Here is a 26,044-nt window from a genome sequence, read left to right as displayed (position 1 = left end):
AGAGAGAGAGAGAGAGAGAGAGAGACTGACTCACTGTACCCTCTTTCTAGAATCAATGAGAGATTCCGGCTGGGACACGGCTCAGCCATCTGCTGTGCATAAGACTGAACCAGCCAGGCCAGAAGCCCTGCCAGCTCTAGCGAACTGCCAACATTTTATATTTGGACCTTCTTCCAGAATTACACACTCCCTTTCTAGCACGAGGGGTGAGGCAGGGGTGAGAGCTGTCGAGTCCCCTGGAGGAGAAAGGACTGGATGGAGAGGAGAGGGCCGTACGGAAAGCACCCTGTGCTATCAGGGGTCCAAGGTTCAGATCCTGACTTGGCCACCAATTTGCTGTGCGACCCTGGCCAAGCAACTTGCGTTCTCTAGCCAATGGCAGGCCTGACCAGATGACCAGGGTTCTGAGGCAGGACAGCAACCTGCAGGGTGGTGGCACTGAGCTAAGCCACCAATGGAGACAGGCGTGGAAGACAGCCATGAGGCCTCACCAGCAGAGGGATGCTGCACATTTCATTCTTTCTCACAGCCTCAGTTTCCCCTTCTGGATCAATGGCTTTCCTAGCAGAGGCTAGGAAACCTACTTTTATAATATTGGTACCATATGGTGTTCCCAAGAGTCAGTCCCTGGCATCCCCAGCTCAACTGTTCAGTGGCTGCAACACTTTGTACATGTTACTTAACTTCTCTGGACCTTGCCTTTCTCTTTATACCCTATCCATGGCCGAACAAAAGGAAAACTAATCCGTTATAGCAACAGAGAGGCCTAAACAGAGCCAGTGGATTTTTTTTTTTGTGGGGTCGGGGGTTGGGGGGCAACACCAAATTGTTCCTGGGACTACTCCTGTTGTGGCCTATCACACTCCACAGTTGTCCAAACTGGTGTATGCATAAATGAAGAGAGATAGACTGGGGGACCCGACACTGTGGAGATGGCGCGCTGTCTGGGTGAGCACTTAAGTGATCTAGTCCCTGCTGGCCACTAACACAAACACTTGGACGGAAGCCCCAGACACAAAGCTGTACCCACAAGCCACTGCAGCACACAGGGATAGAGGAGGCACCTGGAGCAGCAGGAACCCCAGGTAGCATCTCAGGCTAGCTGCTGGACCTGCGGATCCCACCCCACACCCCCAGCCAAGAAACAGAGCAGAGAGGCAGAAAGCACCAGGTCTCAGGGACCACCAGTGCAGTAGGAGGTAGGGCGACCCGTGGAGTCTGCGTAATAGACACGGAAAATCTTTACCGGCCTACCCATCTCGCCCCTCTTGCCAGGAACACCAGGGAGACCCTGTAGGAGAGAGGGGAGAAAGATCATTATCAAGTTCCGTGGGGCACCCCCAACCACACCCAGGATGAAGTCTAAAGCAGTCTGGGATGTTTGTCCGGAACTGCAGTGCCAGCTGCATGTTCAGTGGGCGGGTCGGGGTTCAGGGACTCACGAACACCTCTGGGGGAGTTCCTAAAGAGAGCTGCCAGCTCGCCTGGCGTCCCGCAGGCGCTCACTAAGTGCACCTTCTTCTGCTCTCCTATAATGCTCTATATTTAGCTGAATGACAGGGTTCCAAATGAACTTCCAAGTCCAGGGTCAGAGGAGGACGGAGCACGTATTAAAGTCACCAGCCCCGGGCGGCTCTTCTCCGACTTGGACACTTGGTCTGGAGGACAGGGCATCTTGGGAAATCTTAAACCTACCCCACCTGAAGCCAGTCTATATTCACCCCCAGAGCTCAGGACAGAGCCAAGCATCCATGGTGTCCCCTGTCCCTGATGTCACCAAAGCTACTACAGTCCTCCCTGGGGTGCCTGGTCTGGCGTCTGACACCTGGCTTCTGTCCCCACCCTTCTCCCAGACAAGCTTCGCATCACTTTACAAAGCAGCCAAGTGTCTGTGCCAGCAATGAGTGGACGCTTGTGTAAAAGGGAGGAGAGAGTGCTTGGTGCTCTGTGGGTGGCCTCTGTCACAGCTACTCAGCCCACAGACATTGGTAAGCTATAAGCATGGCTATGGCTAATAAAACTTCATTTACAAAAACAGCCAACTGGCCATCGCTGCAGAACTCACATTTAGGATACAACAGTCTGTTGCTGGTGAGAAGCTCCTGTGCAGAGTCCCTGCTCTAGCCTCCGTCCCCCAAGTACCTAGAACACGTGGTCTGGGGCCCCCTACCTTGTCTCTCCCACCAGTTCTATAACTGTGAAGTACACACGTGCTGGTTCCTGTGCCCGCCCCCCCACCGCCCTGCCCTGACCAGGTGCCCCGCTGAGGAAATGCAAATCTTCAGCTGGAATCTGTAGCAGCAGGGTGGAGCGGAAGGGGTGACGAGGCACAGACAAACGAGGCACAGACAAACGTACTTACCCGCTCTCCATCTGATCCCGGCAGGCCGAAGAGCCCCGGGAGTCCAATGTAACCCTAGAAAAGAGCAGGTGGGAATTAGAGAGGCTGAGCATGGGGTGCAGTTAGCCCAGCCTCCCTGCCGCCATCCCACAGCCCGGTCCTCTGTGATGGTGGCTCCAGTGGTCCTCGATGACATAGACCTTGAGGCAAGTGTATATGCCCGTGGACTGCATGGTGCTGCGTCCACGATGTAGTCCAAAGGCACATACGCTCACACCAGGGAGGGTAGCATAGGATGGCAGAGGCCCGGCACCCAGCTTGGGACCTGTGGAAGGAAGCTAGTACCCAGGTTAGAAGCTACAGGGCTGTGAGATCTACCTGCCCTGGGGATGTTCCCTATACTGGTTCCTCCAAGAGCTCTTAGGTTCTGGACCTGGGAGCTTACATCATCCCGGTTGCCAAGTACTGTCAGTCAGCATGGCCACCTAGAGAGTGACACTGTGCCAGGCACACGGGTGCTCCTGAGTTAACCCTGGCAAGGACCCCACAGACAAGTGGTGCTACCAATTTGGATTCAGCTAATTTGTGTTCAGCTCAAAGGCCACCAGTCTATGTCCCTGGCCCAGAATGTACCTGATTTCCAGCCCCCAGGCCTGTGGTCCCTCTGAGCCCCCAACCAGGCATACCCTGCCTACCTTATGGTGGTAGAAACATGGCATGCATAACCCACCTTGAGTGCTCTCCTGTCTAGTACCCAAGAGGTAGGCTCATCCCCCAGCACCATCCAGCATCCTGCTAACTCCCTGTCCTCTGGTAACCTCTCAAGGGCCAGGATCTAGCACAGGGCTTGTACCACTCTGCACTCTAGATGCTGTGCAGCAGTTTAATGAAACTAAAGTGAAAGCAAATGCTGCCAAGCACAAACTACCTGCCAGGTCCGACTCAACGCTTTACACACACTAAACACGCAGACGTGTCCTGTCTTTGACACGATGAGAAAGTTGTCATCTATAGAGTTCACACTTAAGAAGTTTACAATCAATTTACAAAAGGGGACACACACACACACACACACACACACACACACACACCCTTATAGAATGTTTCAAGTTTATTATTTCATGTTGAGTTGGGCTGAATCCATAGCTATCCTAGGTCAAATGCAGCCTACTGGCTACGCACTGGACACATGATTAAATCATGGCATCTTCACCACACTCCTGGCGGGAGGTGTTAGTGAGAATTCTATACAGGTGAGAACATTTAGGCCTAGACAGCTAAGGGACCTGCCTATGGTCACACAGCTGTAGTGTCACAGATCCGGTCTCTGAGTTCAAGCCCAGTGGTTCCTAAGCCCACACCCCTAACCAGTGAGTGTGTCATGAACACACGCAGCTGAGGGAAACTGATAACAGCTCTCCTTGCCCATATACCCATCCCTGTGTTCCCCTCTGCAACCAGCTTGATCAACAACCATCATCTTAAGCACTTATCCTGACTCTTCTATGCAGAGCTCACAGCTTGTGTTCACAGTGAGTGGACTTGAAGAGGCCTAGTGACCATCTGGGGTCAGTGGCCGAGGGGGGTCTCTGAGTCCGTCATGCAGACCCCAGGGCTGGTCTGGGCAGTGTCTCCTTTACACACAAGAGGCAGAGTAGACCCTTGAGCCTGGGATCCTTTCTCTCAAGGTATAGACGTTCCCTCAGAGACCACTCCTCGTGGGAGCCACAGGAGAGAGACCCAGAATCCCAGGACAGAGCTGCCCTGACTTGGCATGCCATGTAACATCTGGGGGACCTTGCCTTCTACTTTGTACCCACCTCTGCCACCACTAGACAGACACAGACATTAAGGCCAATAATGTGTCCATGGCCTTCCTGCCTGCTGGGGTGTAAATAGCATTGGCTCAGTAGAGGACACATCACAGGGGACTTGCCCTGACAGACAGCCATGCGATTCACTTGCTGAGCATTTCTTGAGAGTCAGAAGGCCCCACTGCAGGACACTTGGGTCTGCAGAGTCTTGGCATGCATCATGAACACAGCTACCTAGGTCCACCGTGACCTGTGCCCTTTGTCTTCCCCTCCAATTTCCCTATTCAACATACCCAGAACCTTCTCTGCCTCCTAATAACTTCTGGGAGATCCCATGTGGAGTGCCTCCTTGGCAGTTCTAGGCAGATGGAGTTCAGTGGTTGCCATCTCCTGGCCCCAGCTCCCCAATAGCCCTGACCTCCCATAAACACATTAGAGAGCCAAGCGCTACCTGTGTGGGGCTAGACAAAACCCACTTACCCGGCTGCCTTTGGGGCCAGGATCTCCTACAGGTCCAGGGAATCCCTGAAACAGAAATATAGGGGGCAAGGCCATATGGAGAGGCCCTCCCTACTGACAGTGTCCCAGGGTCAGTCTTGTCTTGGGCCTCAGCTGTTCTTTGGAGCATCCATGGAATGGGTTGGACCAGGGATGGCTCAGAGGGAGACTGGATAGAAGGCATCTCAGAAAACCATTCACGAAACCCCAGTTCTCCTACAGACCCCCCTAGCCTGCAGCATGGCTACCAGATCCAGTCCCTGACCAGCCCTTTCCTTAGGGCCCACCCACAGGGGCAGCTTTTGGACCCCAGCCCACAGCCTCCCTCTGCTTGGGGCACTCTGGTCACCCCCATGGTCACAGCTTCCAGAGCATATACTGCACCTGCCTGCCTGGGTAACCTTTGGCCCCTGGACTGCCCGCAGGTCCCGGCTGGCCCTGAAAAGGAACAAGAGAAACGTTAGGAAAGCTGAGGCTCTGCACAGCTCAGTCAGGGTCCGGGGGTGGGGGAGGCTACCTATAATGGACAAGGGGAGGGGCAAGAATGAGAGGCCAAGGGTGAGGAAGACAAGCAAGGACTGCTGGGGCCCCAAAGCCCACCTCTCTAGAAACTGGTCAGAACAGCTCTGGGGACAAAGCCCTCAGCTCCAGGCTCAAAATAAGAAAGCACAGAAGAGACCTGGCTGGCTGTCCCCTGGCAGGACTGCTGCTTGACTTGGGCCAGGAGACCAGAATTCCTGCAAACCCCAAGGCGAATGGAAGGGATAATATCGTCTAACATCGCCTGGGACAGGCCAGCCATTCATGGCTCTAACCAGAGTCCAGGGGCTTCTGCCAGCCCTGGGCTGGGCTGGGCAGTACAGACACAGGCTCTTCCAGGACAGTGCGGCTGACTGGGTAAGGGGGGCAGGGGGGAGTTCTGTGGCCTTGTTCTGGGGCTCCAGAGAATCTCAGTCCAAGGGGCAGGCTGGTACCAAGGACAGGAGGAGGGAAAATCAGGCAGTGCAGGGCCATGCACACGGGCCTCACCTGTTCTCCAGGGTGCCCTGCTGCTCCAGGATGGCCCTTGTGTCCCTGTGGGGTGAAGAACTGGCATCAGGCAATAGGCTCTGTGGTAGTGACAGGGAACAAACTCCCCACATGGATGCAGGTTGTGTGGCGTGCATAGAATCCTCTGGTGTCCTCTTTTGTTAGAGCAGAGAATTGGGATAGAGTGAGAGACTATGCCCCAGTGGTCCACATCCCAACCCCGTCTTTGAAATTCAGAGAGTTGGAGGCAGTCAGAAAGAGGAGCAAAGGGCCTGTCACATAGGGAACAGGGACAAGGTCGAATGGCACACACAGGACGCCTGACGCCATCAGGAACCACTTCAGCTCATGTACCATGACCATGTTACCCAGAGACACTGTCTCCTTCCTTGCTGGCTCTGCTCCTAGTCCAGGAAGAGAAGGCCACCCAGATGCTCAGTGGCAGCCTTGACTCTTCATCCTCACTTGACAGTGGGACCACACTGACTCCTGGCAGGCCCCTCACACCAGAGCTCTACTAAGTCAGATGTTGTCTCTGACTTAACTATGCAACCTTGGGTAGGTGATCGCCCTTCTGGGAACCTCAGATGGGGGGTCTGGGACTCTGAGTCCCTCCAGTTCTGCTATCTTTGAACTCCAAGTTCTAGGACCCCTGAGAGTCTATGACAAGGGACAGGAGCCTGTCACTCAGCACAGGCTCTTGACACAGGGCCATATGGAGACCCTGGCAGACTCTCCCACTTCATTTCATCTCTTTTCTTTCTTTTTTTTTTGTTTTTTGTTTTTGGTTTTTTGTTTTTTTTTTTTCCGAGACAGGGTTTCTCTATAGCTTTGCGCCTTTCCTGGAACTCACTCGGTAGCCCAGGCTGGCCTCGAACTCACAGAGATCTGCCTGCTTCTGCCTCCCGAGTGCTGGGATTAAAGGCATGCGCCACCACTGCCCAGCTCTTTCTATATTTCTTTCTTTCCTTCTTTCCTTCTTTCCTTCTTTTCTTCTTTCTTTCTTTCTTTCTTTCTTTCTCTCTCCCTCCCTCTTTCTTTCTTTTCTTCCTTTCTTTCTCTTTCTTTCTCCCTCCCTCCCTTCATTCCTTTTTTAAGAGAGGGTCTCATGTAGCCCAGGCTGGCCTCTAACTTGCCATGTAGCCAAGGATGACCCTGAGTTTCTGACCCTCCTACCTTTACCCCCAAGCGCTGAGATTATAGGTCTGCACCACCACAGCTGGTTTACATGGTGCTACGGATCAAACCCAGGGCTCTAGCATGCTGGGCAAGCAATGATCCACAATTCCAGTCCCCAGATGCACATGCTCTACACACACATAAACACTGCCTCACACAGGTGAACGTCCACATCCCGGACCCTGAAGATGCACAGGAAATAGCCTTCTTTGTTATAAACAGCAGAATCTGTCTTAGTGGGGAGGTTTGGGAAGTTCCCCAGTGTTGCTTCTGAATCATTTCACGCCAAGAGAGACTGCTACCCACAAGATCCATCTCACTCTACATCAAGGCCTGCCATGGGGAAGACTCCTCCACAGGACAGGAGTAGGCAAAGTGAGCCCCAGACCACAGCCAGCAGCTGGGCAGAAGGATCCAAGCTCTTCCTATAGACTGATCTGGATTCCAGGACTGCTTACCTATGGGCTGGCTGGGTGGCCAGAGCCAATGACTTGATCTCTCCGAGCCTTGATTTCCTCAGAAGTTATACAATAGGGAAGTAAAAGCTAGTGCCCGGGTGGCATGATGTGTGTGTGGAGCACCACTGTCTGGCACTGAATTCAGCAACCTCAGAAACACCAGCTACCATTTTATTTCTCATTCATTCATTCATTCAATCACTCATTCAACAAACACTGATGAAGTCTGTGTGGACCCACAGGGTTTTCTCCATGGGAAGAGTCAGGCAACATCCTTTGCCTTGGGAGTTTACATTCCTAGAAAGGAACTAAAAACAAAGTAAGTTGAAAAGATATCTGTGGGTGGCCGAAGGCAGAAGGTGGGTGTAATGAGTAGCAGGTGCCAGGTTTGCAAGATGAATATGTTCTGGAGATCAGTTGCTCAACCACCTGAATGTGCTGAACAACATTGCCCATGCACTGAAAACTGGTTGAAATGGCAAATTTGATGCTATGCATCTTTACCATCACCAAAAGGAGCCATGAGCAGGTAAAGTTAGGGGACAGAGGACAGCATGGCTGGGGAGGGTGTTACTTCCAGAGACAGCCAAGGGATGGGTGACAGAAGGAGAGGTAGACGGAGCTGGCTCCTAGCAAGGACATCCAGGCAGCTGGAGCAGAGGGTGCAAAGGCCCCAAGGCACTTTGTCTCATTGGGCTTAGAGCAGCACAGAGGGCTCCAGGACCAGACAAGAAGAAACAAGGGAGTGGGCAGAGAGGCAGCTGGAGGTCCGAGTAACAAGTGGGGCTGTGACAGGAAGCCCTGGGGACACGGGACCTGGCATGACATGACTTGAGGAGGAAGAAGCTGAGCCCTCTCTCTCCCACAGAAGCACCACGGTGAGCCAGGTGCTCTTGGCTGTGTGACCGGGCAGGGCAATCACCTCTTTGAACTCACTCTGCCAAACTCTGCTTGCCTAGAGGATCACTGTAAACAGCCCACAGACTCACGGGGCCAAGAGCAACAATGCCCGCAGGGTGAGGCGGGAGTCCCAAGTCTCCAATACTCTACTGAAAAGCAGTTCACAAGCAATTGCTCTCTCCCGAAGACAAGGGACGTGTTCAGTTAAATCCCAGATGAGGTTTAAACAAACCTGTGTCCTGGAAAGAGCTAGAAGAAAGAGAATGTCAGAACCCTGTGCCTGCTCACCACCGTGCCTTAAGCACGGCTGCCCACTAACACCTTGAATCACTTCTAGGAGGTAGGAATCACCTGGTATATGCACCAGTGAGGAAACAGAGACTCGAGGAGGGAGGGAGGGACTTTCCTGACGCCACACAGCTTTCTTGGAACAGCACATGGATTGTGGCCCAAACCCCTCAGACCTTAACCACCAATCACTGAGGCAAGGACCAGCCCAGAAGAACAAGAAAGGTCCCCTTAAAGATGCATCTCCCTGAGACGGAGCCATTGAGTCACAGCAACATCCTGAGGGCAAATTTCAGTAGTAGAAATTTCAGTAGTGGAGTACCACATCGGATGGGACCAAAGTCATCTTTTCAACCACCTCCTGCTTCACTGGACTGATGAGGAAACTGAGGTCCCAGGAGAAGACTGGCTAGCAGGAAGCTATGGCCAAGGTTGGACAGTTCTCTAAGCTCTAGATCCCTGAGCTGGGCTGAGCTGGCCTATCAGTGAGCCCCAGAGGGTCTTGACTGTGACTGTGAGCATGTGCTTCTAAGGCTGGTGGGAACAGCACAGACAAGCACAGTCAAGGTGGGAGGTGGGGTACAGAGGGGGCTCCCTGGCAGCCCCTTCCGCAGTGTTTACCAAACAGTTTTAAATGACAGGGCTGGGGACATGAGATTCTAAACCATTATCTTCTCCTGGCCCTGGCAATTATAGGACCAGCTCATCCCACAAGGTAGCCCCGGGGCAGTGATTTCTCAAGTGTGGGTGAAAGGTGCCAGGTGGGAGGGAGGCAGAGGTGCTACGGAAGAGCTGGGCCCGCCCGCTGGCTGCCTGGCAGACGGGCCTCCGCAGGCCCCGTGTTTATAATACAGCACGCGCTCTATTTTGGTTTGGGAGCCAGATTAATCACTGCTTACAGTGCATAAGGAGGAACCAGACATCACCTCACCCTGCCACAGACAGTGGGGTGCTATTTGGACTTCAGGCAAGAAGGGAGGGGATCCTGTCCCTGCCTGGGGGTCTGGACACCGGTGTGTGCCCAGACCACTCGGCAAGCTCCACTTGGGTAGGGATTCACTCCCCAGTCTTGCTCAGACACAGGGCAACCCATGGAACTCACCTGCCACGCCAGCAGCCCACACCCCACCCGCAGAGAGTAGGAGAGAGGGTCAAAGAAGAAAAAACTGGGTGAGATTAAGCCTCTCTGAGCCTCAGTTTCCCAAACTGATCTCTCAACATGCCCTCCGGGCTCCAATGTTAGCAGATTCTGAAATCAGTGGGTCATCTAGAAATATCAGACGGATCACAGGACATCCAACCCCACTTGGTGGTAAGTTGAGGAAGAGAGGTCACGGAGATCTACTTTTCATGTAGCTCATTCATTCATTCAGCACACATCTGCTGAGCCTGAGCGACGAGATGACCAGAGCCCAGGGGACAGGCAGTAGCAGACATAACACTGAACGAAAGCAATGTGGTCACTACCTTCTAGAAGGGGGTAGCAACACCAAGGGCACAGGAATGTGGGCCAAGAACTGAGTGCCTGAGATGGAGCTAAGCTTGGGGAGGTTGCACAGTACCTCAAATATGGCAGTGGGGCAGAGATGGGGGCAGAGATGGGGGCAGAAATGGACCAAGCAGGAGAGAGGCCAGTGGGGAATGGGCCGAAGCTAGAGCCCAGCATGGAGCTGGGTGTCACACTGGAAAGAATGGCCGGTACTCAGAAAGGCAGGGTCCGTCATCGCTGCCCTCCACCTTTATTCCATCTTTCTGAGGGCAGTGCCAACTGGACAGCATGGGAGGGCCAGTGACCCACAGAGCAGCCTGGGGATATGAGGCTGACAAGAGAAATGGTTTTCAATATACCAACTTCCTTGTGTTAGTCATGTCTGCCTGGAAGCGTGCTAAGACACAGAGGGCTGTTATCAGGTCTTGGCAAGACAGATCAATGAGTGATGTCAGCCAGAGGCACGGGAGAAGGGGAGGGGTGGAGCCAGGCAGATGTAGGTGCCCAGTGTGTGCGGAACCTCATGTAGGGAAGCTACAATGGTCAGGTGGGATTCTGACCTCAGAGCGCTGCTCCACTTGGAGAAACTGAGGGTGTCAGTGAGGCATGCAACAGCCAGAAAGTGGGGAATGCCGAGGAGGCTCAAAAGATGAGCCATGGGGTCTGAGGAACGAGGGTGGGAACTGTCGGGGGTGCTGGGGAGAGACTCAGGGAAGAGGGTCTTCGAGAAGAGAAGCAAGAGGTGTTCATGATGGATGTGGAGAGGTCAAGCCAGGGGCATGCAGAAAGGAACACTGGGAGGCAGGAAGCCAGGGGCGCTGGTAAGGGACCATGCCACGGACCACTCAGCCTCAGCCCAGGGGCTGACCTCATGCATGGGGGTTGGGGGGAATGGGGCTGCCCTGTGCTCTGCAGGACTCAGTAGCATATCCAGCTCCTACATGTGAGCAGCCACAACTTTCCCACCTTCTGGAGGGTAAGCGAGGCTGTATGTTTGCTATCCTAGTAGACGCTGACACAGAAGGATCACCGCAAGTGTGAGGCCAGCCTGGGCCCAGAGTAAGACCCCAGCTCAAACAAACCGATACAAAAATGTCTGTGGCCCTTCCTGGCCCGGAGAGCAGAGTCACCTCCTGCCGTGAAGCACTGGTCCACATCCACAAAAAGGCACTAGGCCAGCTCAGGACGCATGCAGTGGGCGGGGTGGGAGGCCCGGCGGGGGGGGGGGGGGGGGGAGCAGCTCGTCTGGTGAGCTGTGAACCGCCCAGAGGATTAATGATACCAGTGAGCCAGAATTCGTTAGCTGCTTCTCTTTCACGACTATCAATCATTATTCAGTCAGTCAGTCCATCAGGACATAGGTGCCTGTCATGGGCCAGCCCTGTGTGAGTGTTGGGACTACAAGATCCCATTAGCCTCCCGACTGTCCCCTGGACAATGGAGGCTCAGCATGCGGAAATGGTTCACCCCCATTCACAACCGTGGGGGACACAGCTGGGACTCCATCACATTCCATTCCCATGGACTTTCTCATAAAGAAGCCTCTTTTGAATGCGAACTCAGCCGGTCCTCTCTGGGTTGAGCCTCAGTCAGCCTTGTGGTAAGAAAGAGGCCGGAGGATCACAGACCCAGGTTCAGACCCCAGCCCTCCACTTTAAAACACAAAGACGGTCTCTCCCTTAAGTAGGTGAGTCTGGATCTTGGCTGCATGTGGAACCCACCTGAGGCCTCTCAGAAGTTCTCTTGCCTGGGTCTAGTACCTAGCCTGACACTCAGCAGGGTCGAAGGCCACCACTGCAGAACATATCCTGAAACCCTGACAACCTCACCTGTCACTCAACACCAGGGTCAACCAAGGGTGTAGAGCACAAGTTCCCATGTACTGACTAACAGAAAGGGTGAGTGACTAAATAAAATCTAGCTGGGCCTCAGTCTTCTTAGCTATGAAATGGGCATGGTTTTGCCTAACTTTGTGAGACAGCATCCTGTGTATTTGTGTGTGTGTGTGTGTGTGTGTGTGTGTGTGTGTGTGTGTGTTTGTGTGTGTTCAAGTGTATGGATACATGTTCACATATGTGCACATACCTATGTGTACATGCATGTGGAGGACAGAGATGTCCTTCTTGTTTATTTTATTTTTAGAGACAGGGTCTCACTATGCTGTCCTGGCTACCCTGGAGCTCTCTATGCAGCCACACTGGCGCCAAATTCACAGAGCTCCACCTGCCTCTGCTTCTCAATCACTGGAACTGTAGGTGTGTGCCACCACATCCGGCTTGTAATGTTCAGCTTGTGTTTTGAGACGGGGCACCTAAGAGGGACCTGGAACTTGCTGGTTAGAACAGGCTTGCTGGACAGTGAGTTCTGGAGCCCCCCTTGTCTCCACCTCCCCAGCACTGGGATCACAAGCTCATGCAAACACATGTGGCTTTTGACATGGTGCTAGGAACTGAACGCAGCTCTCCAGGCTCAGGTGGCAAGCATTTTACTGATCAGGTAGCCCTAGTCACCACTTCCGAGGCTTCTAATTGCCACCCGCTTCCCACTGGCACCCTCTCGGCCAGAACTCTCCCCGGCCCACTTTCTCCATAGCCCTTCCCAGCCTCCGACACACCTGAGATCTTCACTGTTTTCCTGTTTTCTGCCCTTCAGTGAGGGAAACTCTGTAAGGCAGGTTCTGTGTTCATACAGCACAGGCCCAGCACATAGTAGGTGTTCAACACATTCTCACTGCATGAACAAAATTCAATGCCGCAAACGGCTGACCTCACCTCTGCTCACCTGTGTTCCTTCTCCTCAGGGTTCCCACAGAGAAGACACAGTCACCCTGGAGCCACAGGACGAAGAGGCTGCCACAGTCACCAGAGATGGGGACTGCTTATAGGGATAAGCCCAGGAACAGGATCCCAAACCATTCATTCTCCTAAAGAGACCTAAAGAGGGTCCCTATCCCAGGGCCCGAGTTGTCTGTGCCTGTCTTAGGCCAAGGCTCTGTGGCGATTGCTCACATGTATTTGCCTGGGCTAGGGCCAGAGAGGAGCACAGAGTACATGGCCAACCACAGGAGGAGCTCCCTTAACAGACTAGGAAGATACCCAACCCTGAACAGGAGAGCAGGGGCTGTCAGCATCCCTGGCCATCTGCTGAGCACAGGCAGCCCCGGAATCCTAGGCAGGCGGTAGCACAAGTCTGTGTTTTCTCCACCCTTTCTGCTGCCTTCCTATCCCTTCAAAGTGAGGCCACCACGGGCTGCTTGATGAGTCAGATGGAAGGGGCCTTTCCTAGCTCCTCCACCAGAAAGTACCAGGACACAGCCAGGTGCATGGAGAGCAGTAGGCATGCCGTGCCAGCAAACACTACTTTCCCATGGCCAGGCTGGCCTCTGAAGTTTAAGGTATGGTCTGCTCTGCCACAGAAGGTAGTAGAGGTGATGGCTATGACCCTCCAAATTCCCTGTGTCATGGGGACCCTCAAGGGGCAGTTTGAAGCCAGGAGACACCCTGGCTGTCCTGGTGAAGACCAGATGACTGGTCTAGGGAGCAAGCAGCTGGGGCCACATCTGGGAACCAGAGTGGAAGTTAAGCCCGGGGCCCACATGTCTGTTGGACAGCTCTTCAGCAGTGAGGGAATCTTTCTAAAAAGTGATTGATCTCTGGCCTCTATTGTCTCTCCTGCATGTCTGGAACACCTGCTGCACACAAGCCGCATGTGGTCCAGGAGGAAGAACTGGAGTTACAGACCAATGTGCTTACCCCGCTAATGAGGCAAGACTCGGAGCTGAAAATAACTAAGATGGGCCAAGTGTCCCTGAGCAATGAGCAAAGGCCATGTTGACCCAAAGTCTGAATGCTCCAGGAAGGCTATAAGAGGCGGCACAATTCATCATAAAAGATGGGGGATGGCAGCTGGGGACAGGGAGGAAGGAGTCCAAGGCATCTGGAGAGCCCGTTCTGGAAAATGGCAGAAGCCTCACCAACAACAACCACAACCAAGAGCAGACCTAGAGTGGCTGAGGAGGTGGCAGGTATGGGTTAGCATAACAACCACATGGAACACACAGAGAATGTGCGTCATCAGCAGAGCTCATCCCTTTGTCTGCAGCCCGTCCGTCCGTGAGGGGTGTCTCAGACCCAGAGGATCCCTGAGTCACACCACCACCCCCAGGCAGTGAGGGACTGACAAGAACTACTGTCCTCACTGCCCATGAGGAGAGACACAGGTCGAAAGCCACTCAGCCAGACAGTGCGCTCACCACCTTAAGCATCCTCGAGGCTTGCCGCTCCGGGAGCCAGAGTGAGCCAGACACACTTTTAGTCACACCTCATTAACCACAGGAGGTCCACTTCACACCAACAGGCTCCCAACTCCAGCCCACCCAGGGCTCAGAAACCTCTCATGGCTTGCCAACAGGCTCTATGCCCAGGGAACCCAGCCGCAACCAGGAGGCGCAGGTGGCCCACAGGGCTTCCGCTTGAAGGCCAAGCTTGCTGGCAGGCCCATGGCCAAAGCCAAGCAGAGAACCAAGGCCTACCTTCCGTCCCAAGGGTCCTGGATTTCCAGAGAGCCCAGGCAAGCCCATGTTGCCCTGTAAGACACAGACAATGGAGTTAGGTGAGGAACTGAACAGTGTGACCTCCAACTCCAATGGCTGCAACCACTTGTAGAGGCTGGCTGAGGCCTGAAGTCTTCAGAGAAGACATGGTGCTTGCTCACTGAACAAGGTAGGAGCAGGAAAATGGGTGCGGTCACCAAGCCTCAACGCCCTGAACTCACTAGCGCCACCTGTGGCTGAAGCAGAAGACGTCGTCTGGAGAGTGGATTCTGATTTTAAAGGCATGGTTAAGCCCACACTCTACCCCTCACTGGTTGGCTTTCTTTACCTCCTGAACCATGTTGCCATCACTGGGGATGGCGGTCACCAAGCAGGAGGTGTTCCTGCTGTGCAGGACCAGAGAACAGAGGAAAGGCCCATAGGCCCCTCTGCCACAAGGCACTCATCTGGAGTTTCAGCTCTTTCGTTTTCAATCTAGGCCTATCTGCCCTGGTGAAGGTTATGAGGACGGAGGGGTAGACATGGACACTCTCCTGGGACTGAGTCGCTTGGCACAGGTCTATTGAGAGGTAATACTAGGCAGTGGGGTACAAAGGAGTGGGCCTCCTGTGATGAGAAAAGATCAAAGGAAGGACCCCTCCCCTGCCCCGTGCCGTGCCGTGCCGTGCCGTGCCGTGTGTGTGTGTGTCTGTCTGTCTGTCTGTCTGTCTGTCTGTCTGTCTATACCTAGGAGCTGGCTGGAGATGTAGAGATATAATCGTCAAGGTCCAGATGGAAGCCAGACAGACCTGAGTGCCTTCCTCTAGACTCTAGTGTATGATATGTGAGGCCAGTGATTAGCATGCTGGAGTTTGGGTCCTTGTTCAGCTGGAAGGTGGATGCCTTGGGGGTAGGGAAGTTCCTTTGGCCTAAGTGTCTTCTCTTCTGCAAACAGTCCATTTAGCTTCATAGCCCCAGGGAGCTAGAAAGTCTGTGTACCTGGCCCTTTCACCTCCCACTCCCTGGAAACTCCAGGTCTCTCTGCTCCAGGGAGCACATGCAAGGGCTCTGAAGGTCAGTTAGGAGTTTCTGGGGCACTGAAGGCCAGGAATCTTCTGAATGGCAGCATCACCTAGCAAATGTCACATAAAGCTATGGAGCACCGGGGAGCACCGGATGAAAGGGCATTTACCAAGGGCTGTCCACAGACCAAATCTTTCTTTCTTTTTTTCTTTCTTTCTTTCTTTCCTTTCTTTCTTTCTTTCTTTCTTTCTTTCTTTCTTTCTTTCGTTCTCTCTCTCTCCCTCTCTCCTTCCCTCTTCTTCTTCTTCTTCTTCTTCTTCTTCTTCTTCTTCTTCTTCTTCTTCTTCTTCTCTCTCTCTCTCTCTCTCTCTCTCTCTCTCTCTCTCTCTCTCTCTCCACCAGCCATATCCTAGGAAGGTGGAGTTGGGAATGGTCACAGTCTCAATGTTGAGATAGACCAAGTCCTTCAAGGAAAACATCAAATCACTTTTCAGGACTTCATGCCTCCTGGTTCATGTGCAGTCTCTTTCTGGGGGGTTCCAGGGGAGGGTGGTGTACTGGGGTTCCTGGAACCTACCTTTGCCCCATCATGAGCCTGTCCTGGTGAGAGTCCTGGGTCCCCTTTCTGTCCCTGAAATAAAAATAAGTCTGCTTTGGTCACCATGTCACCTTGAGCGGCATCTCCGCACAGACGACATGCACGGTCCTCTTCCCTTACCTGGCCCGTTTCCACCCACGTAACCCCCCTCCATTGTGTCACTCTCTTACTCCAACACCATCCACTGCTTCCCTCCAACTACCTGATTCCAAGTTCCTTCTCACATCCCAAGTCTTCCGTGATGTGGCCCCAGGCAGTTCCCATTCCACTCTCCTGCCACCAGCCACGCCCAAAAAAGGTGTCACGTGCATCATGTCCTGTCACTCTGTCATCACTGTCTACCTTCTCCACTCCATCCACTGTCACCAGCCACATCCACACACCCTCCAGACATGGCTTTCACGTCCTGCCACCAGACCCTCCCCCAACAGGGAGAACCATCTTAGAAGCAGCAGCATGCTTTAAGACGCCCAGCTCCTGGCCACCGCACGTGACCAGCCTGCCCATGTGTTGCCAGCTGCCTTTCCCTAGGCCTCAGTAGATTCTAGGAGACGCAGCCAAAGGCACCTAGACTCCATCATTTTCCATAAAGCTGGCATTTGCCTTTGCCTCCTTGACCACCAGGAGCCCGAGGATCACACACTGAAGGCCACTCTTACCTACACACTGCATTAGACTCACACTCTAGGCTGAGGGCTGAGAATAGGGCACCCTATCACCCCAAAATACATTCAAGGAAACTCAAGAGTTTTCAGGCACCCAGGATAAGGCACACAGAACTGAGACTGGACCCCTAAACCATGACTTCCAGGTCTGTGGGAGCCCACGGGGGGGTGGGGGGGTGGAGGAGATAAGGGCACTGTTGAGGACAGGACAGTAATAGAAAGTCTCTGTTTGGGGCAAGCATTGTCCATTCCTGGAATATGAGAGGGTTCCGTCACAAGGGTCAGCACAAAAGCCAAAGAGCTCACTGGCTGCATCTCATAGGGACAAAGAGAGAGAGCTATCACCTGTAAGAGAATGCTAGGAACTCTCAACCCACTCCTATCCCCTCTGCCTAAGTCCCCTGGCCTTTTAGCCTCAGTGATCTCAGAGTCAGAATTCCCGGGTGGAAGCCCTGGGCCAGGCATGGGCACACAGTAGGACCACAGGCCAAGCCATGGGCTCACAGTAGGACTACAGGCCAAGCCATGGGCTCACAGTAGGACTACAGGCCAAGGTCTTCTCTCTCAGCTTTAGTTTCCTCGCTTTTCTAAAAGGGACCATGCAGCTTACGTGTACACTCATATGGAGACTGGCTTCTCTGTGTTTCTAGGTAAAGGGCCAGGGGAATAATGTCTGTGACATATGGAAAGGGTGGGTTGGCCAGCTCTACTTAATTCCCATTGTCTTTTCTTTGTCAGAACTCAGGCCTCCCAAATCTTAACTTGGTCCATCTCCACCAGAAACCATTTTATCTGAGCTGGAAAGAACCTCTCTGTCTGCTTTCCTACTATGCACCCACTGCGAGGTAGGCTCTCATATCAACTCTCGGCTTCCAATGAGGGGCAGGACTGGGTTTAGAGAAGCCATCACAGCCTGGGTTGACCCAGCAGGCCCGCTGCCATCAAAGCCTTTGTCTGTAGCCTGGAGGTTCTTCCCTCTACCAGTTCTCCAGCCAGCTGCCCCAATATGATGGCCAGCCCTTCCTCAGTTGGTCCCCAGAACCCTAATTCTGTCACCCTGAGCACCCCAGGGGAGAGGGGTCTTCTGCAGAACCCCCACCTCCAAACACACCTGACATTATGGCCACCCCTCTGAGACATTCTCCCACCCTCTAAACCAGAAGCCCCGCTCCATGCCTTTTATGTCCACAGTGCTTGCAAGGCCTGGCACAGGCTACCCAGCTACCAAGGATTCCTGTGGCCAAAAAAGGACAGACACTCCCCTCCCCACCCCCGCCCCACCATGCCCACCATGGTCTGCAGCTGGAGAGGAGCTGGCACACAAGACTCATAGGAGTTGCTCTTTGGGAATTCTACTGATTCTGTCTTTTCACGGAGTCCAAAGACTAATACCCAAAGCCATGACAAACTGGCTGGCTACCTGGCCAGGACTTCTTGGTTATTGATGGATTTCTCTATACGTTCTCAGCAAGAGTGCTTGGATATAATCTCTGTCCAAAGATGGATTAACAAAAATAGACATTCACTACAAGCCAGGATCCAGGATCCAGAACTTTCACTACAAGCCAGGTGTGGTATTGAACATCAGGAATGCTATGGTAGAGAAAAAGGCACAGGAGTCAGGCCCCTTGGGAGAGAAACCTGAGAGACCAATCACAACAGCCTAACATTTAGTGAGTATTCTTTGAACCCTTCATGCTTATTATTTTGTTTAACCTCCAAATCCACAAAGGAGCAATGTTCATGAGCTCCATTCTATAGAAGATGAAATGAAGGCAGATCAAAGAGCTGCCACTTAGCCAAGGTCAGACAAGGTCAGTGGGATTTAGGGTCAGGAAGTCTGGTTGTAAGTTCTCTATATTATAGCACAGGGCAGTGAAAATCTACACACCCGTGATAAGTGGAGGGCAGGATGCAGCCGAGAGCTGTGCCTAGATGTAGGTAAATCCCGGAAAGGACAGCAGTTAAGGTGAGGCTGTACAGAAGACAAGGAGGCTCAGCTAAGGTATCCCTGTCTAGACAAAGGATGGCTTCTAGGATGAGACTTGACTGGTGTCTTCTACCTTCTGATGTTGCAACACTATGTTGTCATATACAGAGTTCATACCTGAGATCTGCACAAATGAGTTTCAAAAAAATCATAAAATCATACGCTTTAAGTAAGTTTATGATTGTGCTGGCTTTACTCGTTGCCATCCTTGACCTTTTGCAGCCTGTGGACCATGGGCTAAACACACCTCCTTTGCCCAGCCAGATGCCTACAAAGGTGCCATTGAGAGGGGGGAAAACAATAGATGGTGTTTTATGAATCCTTTATGTGTTGAGGGCAAGGATTTGGTCCTTAGACCCAGTTCTTCAGTCAACAAGCCCCTGTGACCTGGAACAAGCCATATGGTGATGTGGAGCAAGTCACATGGCAACCTGGAGCAAGCCACATGATGGATGGCCTCTGCTTGGACTAACTAGTTCATGAGACCTTACAGCCAAGTAGACTACATTGGAAGGTAAAACATGAATGTTAGGTGTTAAGACTATGGTGGGGATGGGAACTATGCTGGACTTCATCTCTTCAGGAAGAAGAGTAGAGAACTAAGGGCTCTCTGTGATCGAGGCCCAGAAAGGCGATGAGACGGAGAAAGACTAAACCACAAAGGATCAAGAAATGGTAGACTGGAGGTATCCTATATAACTCCCCTGTGACCTCAAGTATACAATACAGGGCTTGGCCCAGAGACAGCATCATAAATCAGGAACCACATCTGGCTAGGTCCTGGGACTTCCGCTGAAGATTTCCTCTGTGGCTGTTACTGTTTCGTAGGCTCAGAAGTCCCAGCCAATGCAATAAAGCACGAAAAACAAATAGAGGGAGGAGAAAAAAAGTACGACCTTCCTTGCAAACCTGACTTCCTGTCTAGAAGAGTCGGGAGAACTAACTGAAGCATGAGCAGAACCGACAACATGCTGTAGTGAAGAGAGAATAGGCAGGGTCGTGAACGACATACAAAAGGGCAAAAATAAAAAGTCCTCTTCAGTAACTGAGAGCCAGCAGAAAGAATAGCAGCAACAAAGCATTAGGTTTTGAGTATAAACTGAATAATAAATGTGCAGGGCATATGCAATAAAAACTATAAAAGTTTACTGCAAGACGTTTAAAAGCCTCAACCAAACCAGAAAATATACCATGTGTGTAGTGGGTAGGAAAACTTAATATTTTAAAGATGCTAACTCTTCACAAATTAATACATCGCTTAATTCAGTTTCAGATAAAAGAGAGAGAGAGAGCTTTTTAAATGAGAATGGAAATAAAATTCATTTAACAGAAAAAAATTGGAAATATGTGAAATGAAGCAAGGAGGGGAAACACATAAACACACTATAAAGATGGTAAATGTCATATAAATAGTATTTCACTAGCATGCAGATGGGCAAACATCAATGAAACACAACAGAATGGCCTAAAACAGACCTTGGTCTATCCCACAACAGCTACCAGAGCAAAGGCTGTTCAATAATGACCAACTACAAGGGCAAGCAATGTTAGAGTGCTGGTTCACATCCCAGTCCCACCATGATTAACTCCAGATGGCTTGAGAAGTTTGATATTGTGGAATGACTAGAAATAAAAGTGAACACATCTGATCCTAACACAGGAGAGAGAGAAAAATCTGAAGTGTAAAAATGAAATAAGCCGGGCGGTGGTGGCTCACGCCTTTAATCCCAGCACTGGGGAGGCACAGCCAGGCAGATCTCCGTGAGTTCGAGGCCAGCCTGGGCTACAGAGTGAGTTCCAGGACAGGCACCAAAGCTACACAGAGAAACCCTGTCTTGAAAAATCAAAAACAAAAACAAAAACAAAAAACCAAAACAAAACAAAAAAACAAAGAAAATGAAAATGGGGCTGCAGCTGAATGACAGAGCACATGCTTAGTCTACACAGGACCATGTTCAATTCCCAGTACCTTGAAAATAAACACGGTTGGAAGATGGCTCAGTCACAAAAAGGATTTTGCTGTGCAAGCTTGGCAACCTAGGTTCCTCAGAACTCATGTAAGGGTAGAAGGAGAGAACTGACTCCACAAAGTCATCCTCTGACCTTCAAACCATACTATGCCATGAACACATACACACACACACACACACACACGCACACGCACACGCACACGCACACGCACACGCACACGCACACGCACACGCACACACACACACTAACCAGTAGCACCTTTCCCAAATTATTTGACTCATTATGTTTGTTAAACATGTTAATATTGTTAGTGTGTGTATGTGCAAGTGTGCGTGCACATGTGTGTACATGTATGTGTAGACCAGAGGACAGCCTCTGCTATGAATCTTCAGGTGCGTCTTTTTGGTTTTTGTTTATTTTGGTTTTTGGTTTTTTGGTTTGGGTTTTTTGTTTTTTGAGACAGAGCCTCTCACGGGCCTGGATATCACTGAGTCGCCCAGGCTGCCTGGCCAACAAGCCCCATCCTCTGACTGTTTCCCTAACACTAGGCTTACAAACATGTCCCATCACACTTACGTTTTTAAACGCAGACTCTGGAGATCGGACTCAGATTCCCAAGTACTTTGCTAACTGGGCTATCTCCCCAGTCCTATTAGTATAACTATTTTTACACAAAGAATAAAACTTCCATGTGTGAAAATCACCATGAATAAATAGCCTCATGGGCAATGAATAAATCAGGAAAATATTTCTAAGTAGGTGAAGCTTTCATAATTTCCATATATGAATAATTTTTAACATGTCCATAACAAGGACAACATCCCACCCCCACCCCCAATAAAACAATTACAAGTGGTGAAACACATTTCAAACAGACATAAGGAAAAATATGTCATAGACGATCAGCGAAAATAATGAGCTGTCTCTTTTCAGCATCTTCCTCTAATGCTCTTAGCCAGCACTAGCTCAACCCCCACCCCCAAAGGCAGTGACTAAGACATTAACAGCAAGGCGCTCTCCGCTTTTCTGTACAGGCATGTTATAAATTATTCACACATGCTGCTTGCACACGCCTATGCATACCGTGACATACATAAACACACACAGTTCAGTCCTGAGAACAACACAGTGAGGTGTGAGCAACTCCTGTTCACAGAGATGGAAGCCAGGTCTGGAGATTTGAAATAACTTAGCCCAAGTCACAAAGGCTGCACAGGGGGTAATCAGAATTCAAACTGGGGCCCCGATGGCTCCTGAGTCCATGCTGGGAACTCTGCTTCCTATAAATCTACCCTAAAGAATAATTAGATATCCCAACACTCAGGTGTAGCTGTTTTCTTCAATATGTTCCATGTATATTAGCAGAAACTGGTTTTGCATAGAGAAAGCAATTAGAGAAAGAACATGGTAAGAATGTTGACAGGGTGACTGCCACCAGCCTTCAGAACACACTCAGGGTTAAACAGTCACAACAAGAAATGCTTGCAATGGAACGCTAGGTGAGGAGGTCCAGACTGCCACCTCTGTGGGAGAAAACTACATCCCACACATGATGCACATACAGGGAGAATTGGATAGCCCAAGAGTGGGAGGCTTCAGGCGCCCCGTGACTCTGCATCTGATCCTGGTGTCAGACTCTGGGAGTCTGGCCTTGCCACCCACTAGAAATGTGACCTCAGTTTCCTCCCCTGTAAAATGGGAGTGATAACATCTGCCCTACAAAGTGAGGGATGCCTCGAGGTTCCTCATCAGTCACTGCTGCAAACACACAGTGCTTATCACTGGCCGGGAGCCACAGCCAGTGGTGGCTTCTCTTCCCAGTTTCTTCAGGACCCCTCCATGTTTGCTTAATGAATGTGTCCTACCTCAGTCACTATGGGAAAGAGCAAGGTAGCCTAGCTCTTTCCCATGGCCGCCTCTCCCCACTTTTGACCAATTCTGAAGCCCTGTGCTCTTGGACCCTGCCTATCCGTGGTATCCATACTCACCCTGACTAACTCACCAGGCCAGACAGGGATGGAGTGGAAGGCTGGGGATGGGAACTGTGTTGTCCCCATGAAGCAGAATCCGCCTTCTCTGTGGACGGAAGTTCACCCACTGCTGACCTCCCGGCCATCTCCTCCCCACCAAGGGCAAGCATCACACCAGACATGCTGTGATCTGCAGCAGCACTGCCCTGGCCAGCATCCCACTTCCCTATGGACCTCAGGCCAAGTCTTGCTTACTGGGCAGCTGCGCAGGGCACGAACCTCCTGAGCGCAACCCTGCTGAAGCCATTTCCTGTCTTCCTGCTGCTGCTTGGAGAATGTCCCAAATGCCCTGGTCCTTCCAGGCCTTCACCTTCCTGCCTTCAGGGAAGTCCCAGCCCCAGGTCAGACCAATCCCATTCCACAGATATCCAAGGAGCCCCAACCAGTGTGCGCCTCCATTCCCTAGCATAAAGGCATGTTCTGTTTTTTGCTGGTCTCAAAAGCAGGACTATGCCAATCTGGGGCCTTGTACGCTGGAGCCCGGCATGAGCTGACTCCATTGTCCTTTGAGTGTATCCCTGCCTGACACAGGTGACTTAGACACTCCTCACAGCCATCAGCAGCCGCCCTGATTACTCTCCAGGTGGGAAAAGTAAGGAATGGTAAGTTCAATCTGTCCACTGTCATGGAAGCAGGGGAAAGAGAACTGAGGATTTGAGCTTGGGCGATTAGGTTCCACAGTCTGTGTTCTTAACATCCGTACTTTCCTGAAGTACAACCACTAGTTGATGAATAAAAGAATCCACCCAGTGGCTCAACCCTGAGCCACTCAGTTCACCAACGCTGCCCCCCAACCCGGGCTAGCTCTCAATGTACTCAAAACCCTTGGCCTTATCTGAGAGAAAGCTGAGGAGCCCTCTGTCTGACAGGGTTCTGCAGAAGGCAGAGTTGGATAGAGGATGGTCTAGCCTGGACTAGCCGTGGAGCCCAGGCAAGACTCCACAGGCAACTGCCAGGATCCTGCATACGGCCTTGCACCTGACCACAGGACCCAGCCCTGTCGCTTCAGCTCTTTTGATCCTGTCTCTCCTGAAGGATAAAGTCCCCTGTCTCCTCCCTCCCTTTCCTGCTCATCTTCTGGCTCCCTCCCCTCCCGGAGGCTGGTGGCTCTGTTCCACTACAGCTGTCAACAGCACGTGGTAGGGTCTCAGTAAACCAAGAATGATGACTGGATGGGCAGTCCCAGAGCAAGCTAACACCACGCCAAAACAGGAGAACAAGCTAAGTGAGAGCAGGCCAAGCTAAGTGGCCTCGAGCAAGGCTAGCTCTGTGAGGCCATCAAGTTACCTCCTGGACCCAAAGGAGCCCCCAATGAGCAATACGAACCATCTCCACACTCCCTTCTCTCAACCCAAACACGTGACCTTCTTCTCCTTGAGTCTCAGCCAAGCCACCCATTCCATCCAGATAGAAGGAGCTCTACCTGGCCACACCCCACAGACTGAGGTCTCTGACCCAGCTGGTCAGCCCCGAGTCAGCGGCACTCACTTGTGCCCACAGCCAATGTCCTTTGCCTTATAGCCTGTGGCGTTTTACAGAAGTCCCAGTGGGAGAGGCAGCTTTTCATTTCACAGTTTTCTGTGGAACTCACACCCCTGGTTACACCCAATGCAGAACATTCTGCATGGCTTGGGACCGGTTAGAAATGGCTTGCATTCATCCAACATCTTCCATATTAGATTGGCACAGCCAACCAAGCCATTCCCATCCACATGTCCCAGCTCCATGTGGTAGGAGGATTTGCCTGCTAGGAAACCAGCCCCTGTGCCAAACCCTTCATTTGGGGGAGGCCACCAGGGACTCTTCTGCCACACGGCGCATCCCTCAGCAGGATGGAGTAGGCTGTGTGCAGTGCTCAGAGGATGACCGGGGCCAGCAAGGGACAGAGGGAGTAGCTGACAGAGCATCCCCTGCAAGCAAGGGACCAGCTGTGAGTCAACCAGGCAAGGGCAATCCCACCCATTTAAATATCCTGACGGACCCTCGGCCTCTGCCAAACAAAAATCTCCAAGGAAAACCCCTTTCTACTTGATCCATCCGGACAAGTTCCTGCACTGGATTTTCACGAGCCCATGCCTCACTTTCTCCATCAGTAAATGGGCAGAGTCCTCCTCACACTCATCTTTTTAGTCAGTGTGGATCAAGTAAGACAAGGGAGTAAGGCACAGTGCCTACTGGGAGAGGTGCAACACAACATGGTCACAATTGTCCCCACTGCTGGCCTTGTTAGAACCTGGTGCACCCCACAGCTGCTGGGCACAGGATTCCTGAGGGTGCCATTGCCTGCCTTCTGAGAAGGAATCCCAGTCCAGCCTGACCTGAGAGTCACAGACCTTGGGGGCTGGGGCAAGGGTATTTGCAACTTCTTACAAGGACTCGGGCATGGGACACTGGTCCTGCATACCTGCGCGTCCAGGACTCCCCATATGTAGCCTTTGTCCTTCCACTTCCAGAGCCTATGAGAGGCCAGCAGGGGCCACTCCGTGAGGCTCGGGTGCCTGGTTTTAGAGGCCAGTCATTGCTTACTCAGCACGACCCAGGCCAGGCAGTGAAAACTTCCCTTAAGCCATTCACCTTTGCATTTGGCTTAGCAAAGAGTGACCCTTGACCCTGGCCACCCAAAGCTCAGAGTTGTTGCTCACCTGGTTACCCCGTGGCTGGTTTGAAGAGGGAGACAGGAAGTCAGGGGGACGCAAGATCCTCTGCTCTTCGTGGCCTGCCCACACTAGTGGGGAGTTCACGAACCTCATACTCCATACTTTTGCCTCCTCCTTCTCTTCTACCATTCCAGAACCTTCTTTCCCCATGACCCAAATGTTGCTGCCCATACACCACTCCAGATAACAGCCCGACAACCTTGACTTCTGCCCGATGTAGGAGCTCAGGAGCTGGGGCTCTGTCATCATCAAATCCCCAGCTGTGACAGTCTCATGAGAAACAAACCTGAGTATTCCAAGAGGGCTCCTGGGGGAGGTGGCAGCCTAGGCCTACCCCCATGCCTGCTCTATCTCCAGCTCAGAGCACTTCCCAGGACCACCCCTGGCAGGGCCGCAGGTTTGCAAACAAGATGTCACCTCAGTCCTTGTTCTGGCCTGAAAGCTGTCACTCAGGCCAGTGCCAGAGAGTCCCAGTGTCCCATCTCCTTCCAATCTCCATCCTTTTCCCCTACTTCTTCTACCCTAGGCAGTACCGCTCTCCAATATGACCCCCCTCTCCCTGGCTCAACCTACATACCACAAT

At 52.0% G+C, this 26,044-nt stretch overlaps 1 protein-coding gene across 1 annotated transcript in view; it reads right to left on the bottom strand.

Annotated features, from left to right (window-relative positions):
* Col27a1 (collagen type XXVII alpha 1 chain) overlaps positions 1 to 26,044 on the bottom strand; it is a 119,354-nt gene that overhangs the window by 72,317 nt on the left and 20,993 nt on the right. Inside the window, 7 exon segments of the mRNA XM_036178180.1 lie at positions 1,247 to 1,291; positions 2,363 to 2,416; positions 4,636 to 4,680; positions 5,038 to 5,091; positions 5,683 to 5,727; positions 14,528 to 14,581; positions 16,128 to 16,181. Of these exon segments, the coding sequence (XP_036034073.1) occupies positions 1,247 to 1,291; positions 2,363 to 2,416; positions 4,636 to 4,680; positions 5,038 to 5,091; positions 5,683 to 5,727; positions 14,528 to 14,581; positions 16,128 to 16,181 (351 nt within the window).

This window comes from Onychomys torridus, chromosome 2, assembly GCF_903995425.1.
Source record: "Onychomys torridus chromosome 2, mOncTor1.1, whole genome shotgun sequence".
NCBI classification, from domain to species: domain Eukaryota; kingdom Metazoa; phylum Chordata; class Mammalia; order Rodentia; family Cricetidae; genus Onychomys; species Onychomys torridus.
This window is presented reverse-complemented; position numbering and strand designations above follow the sequence as displayed.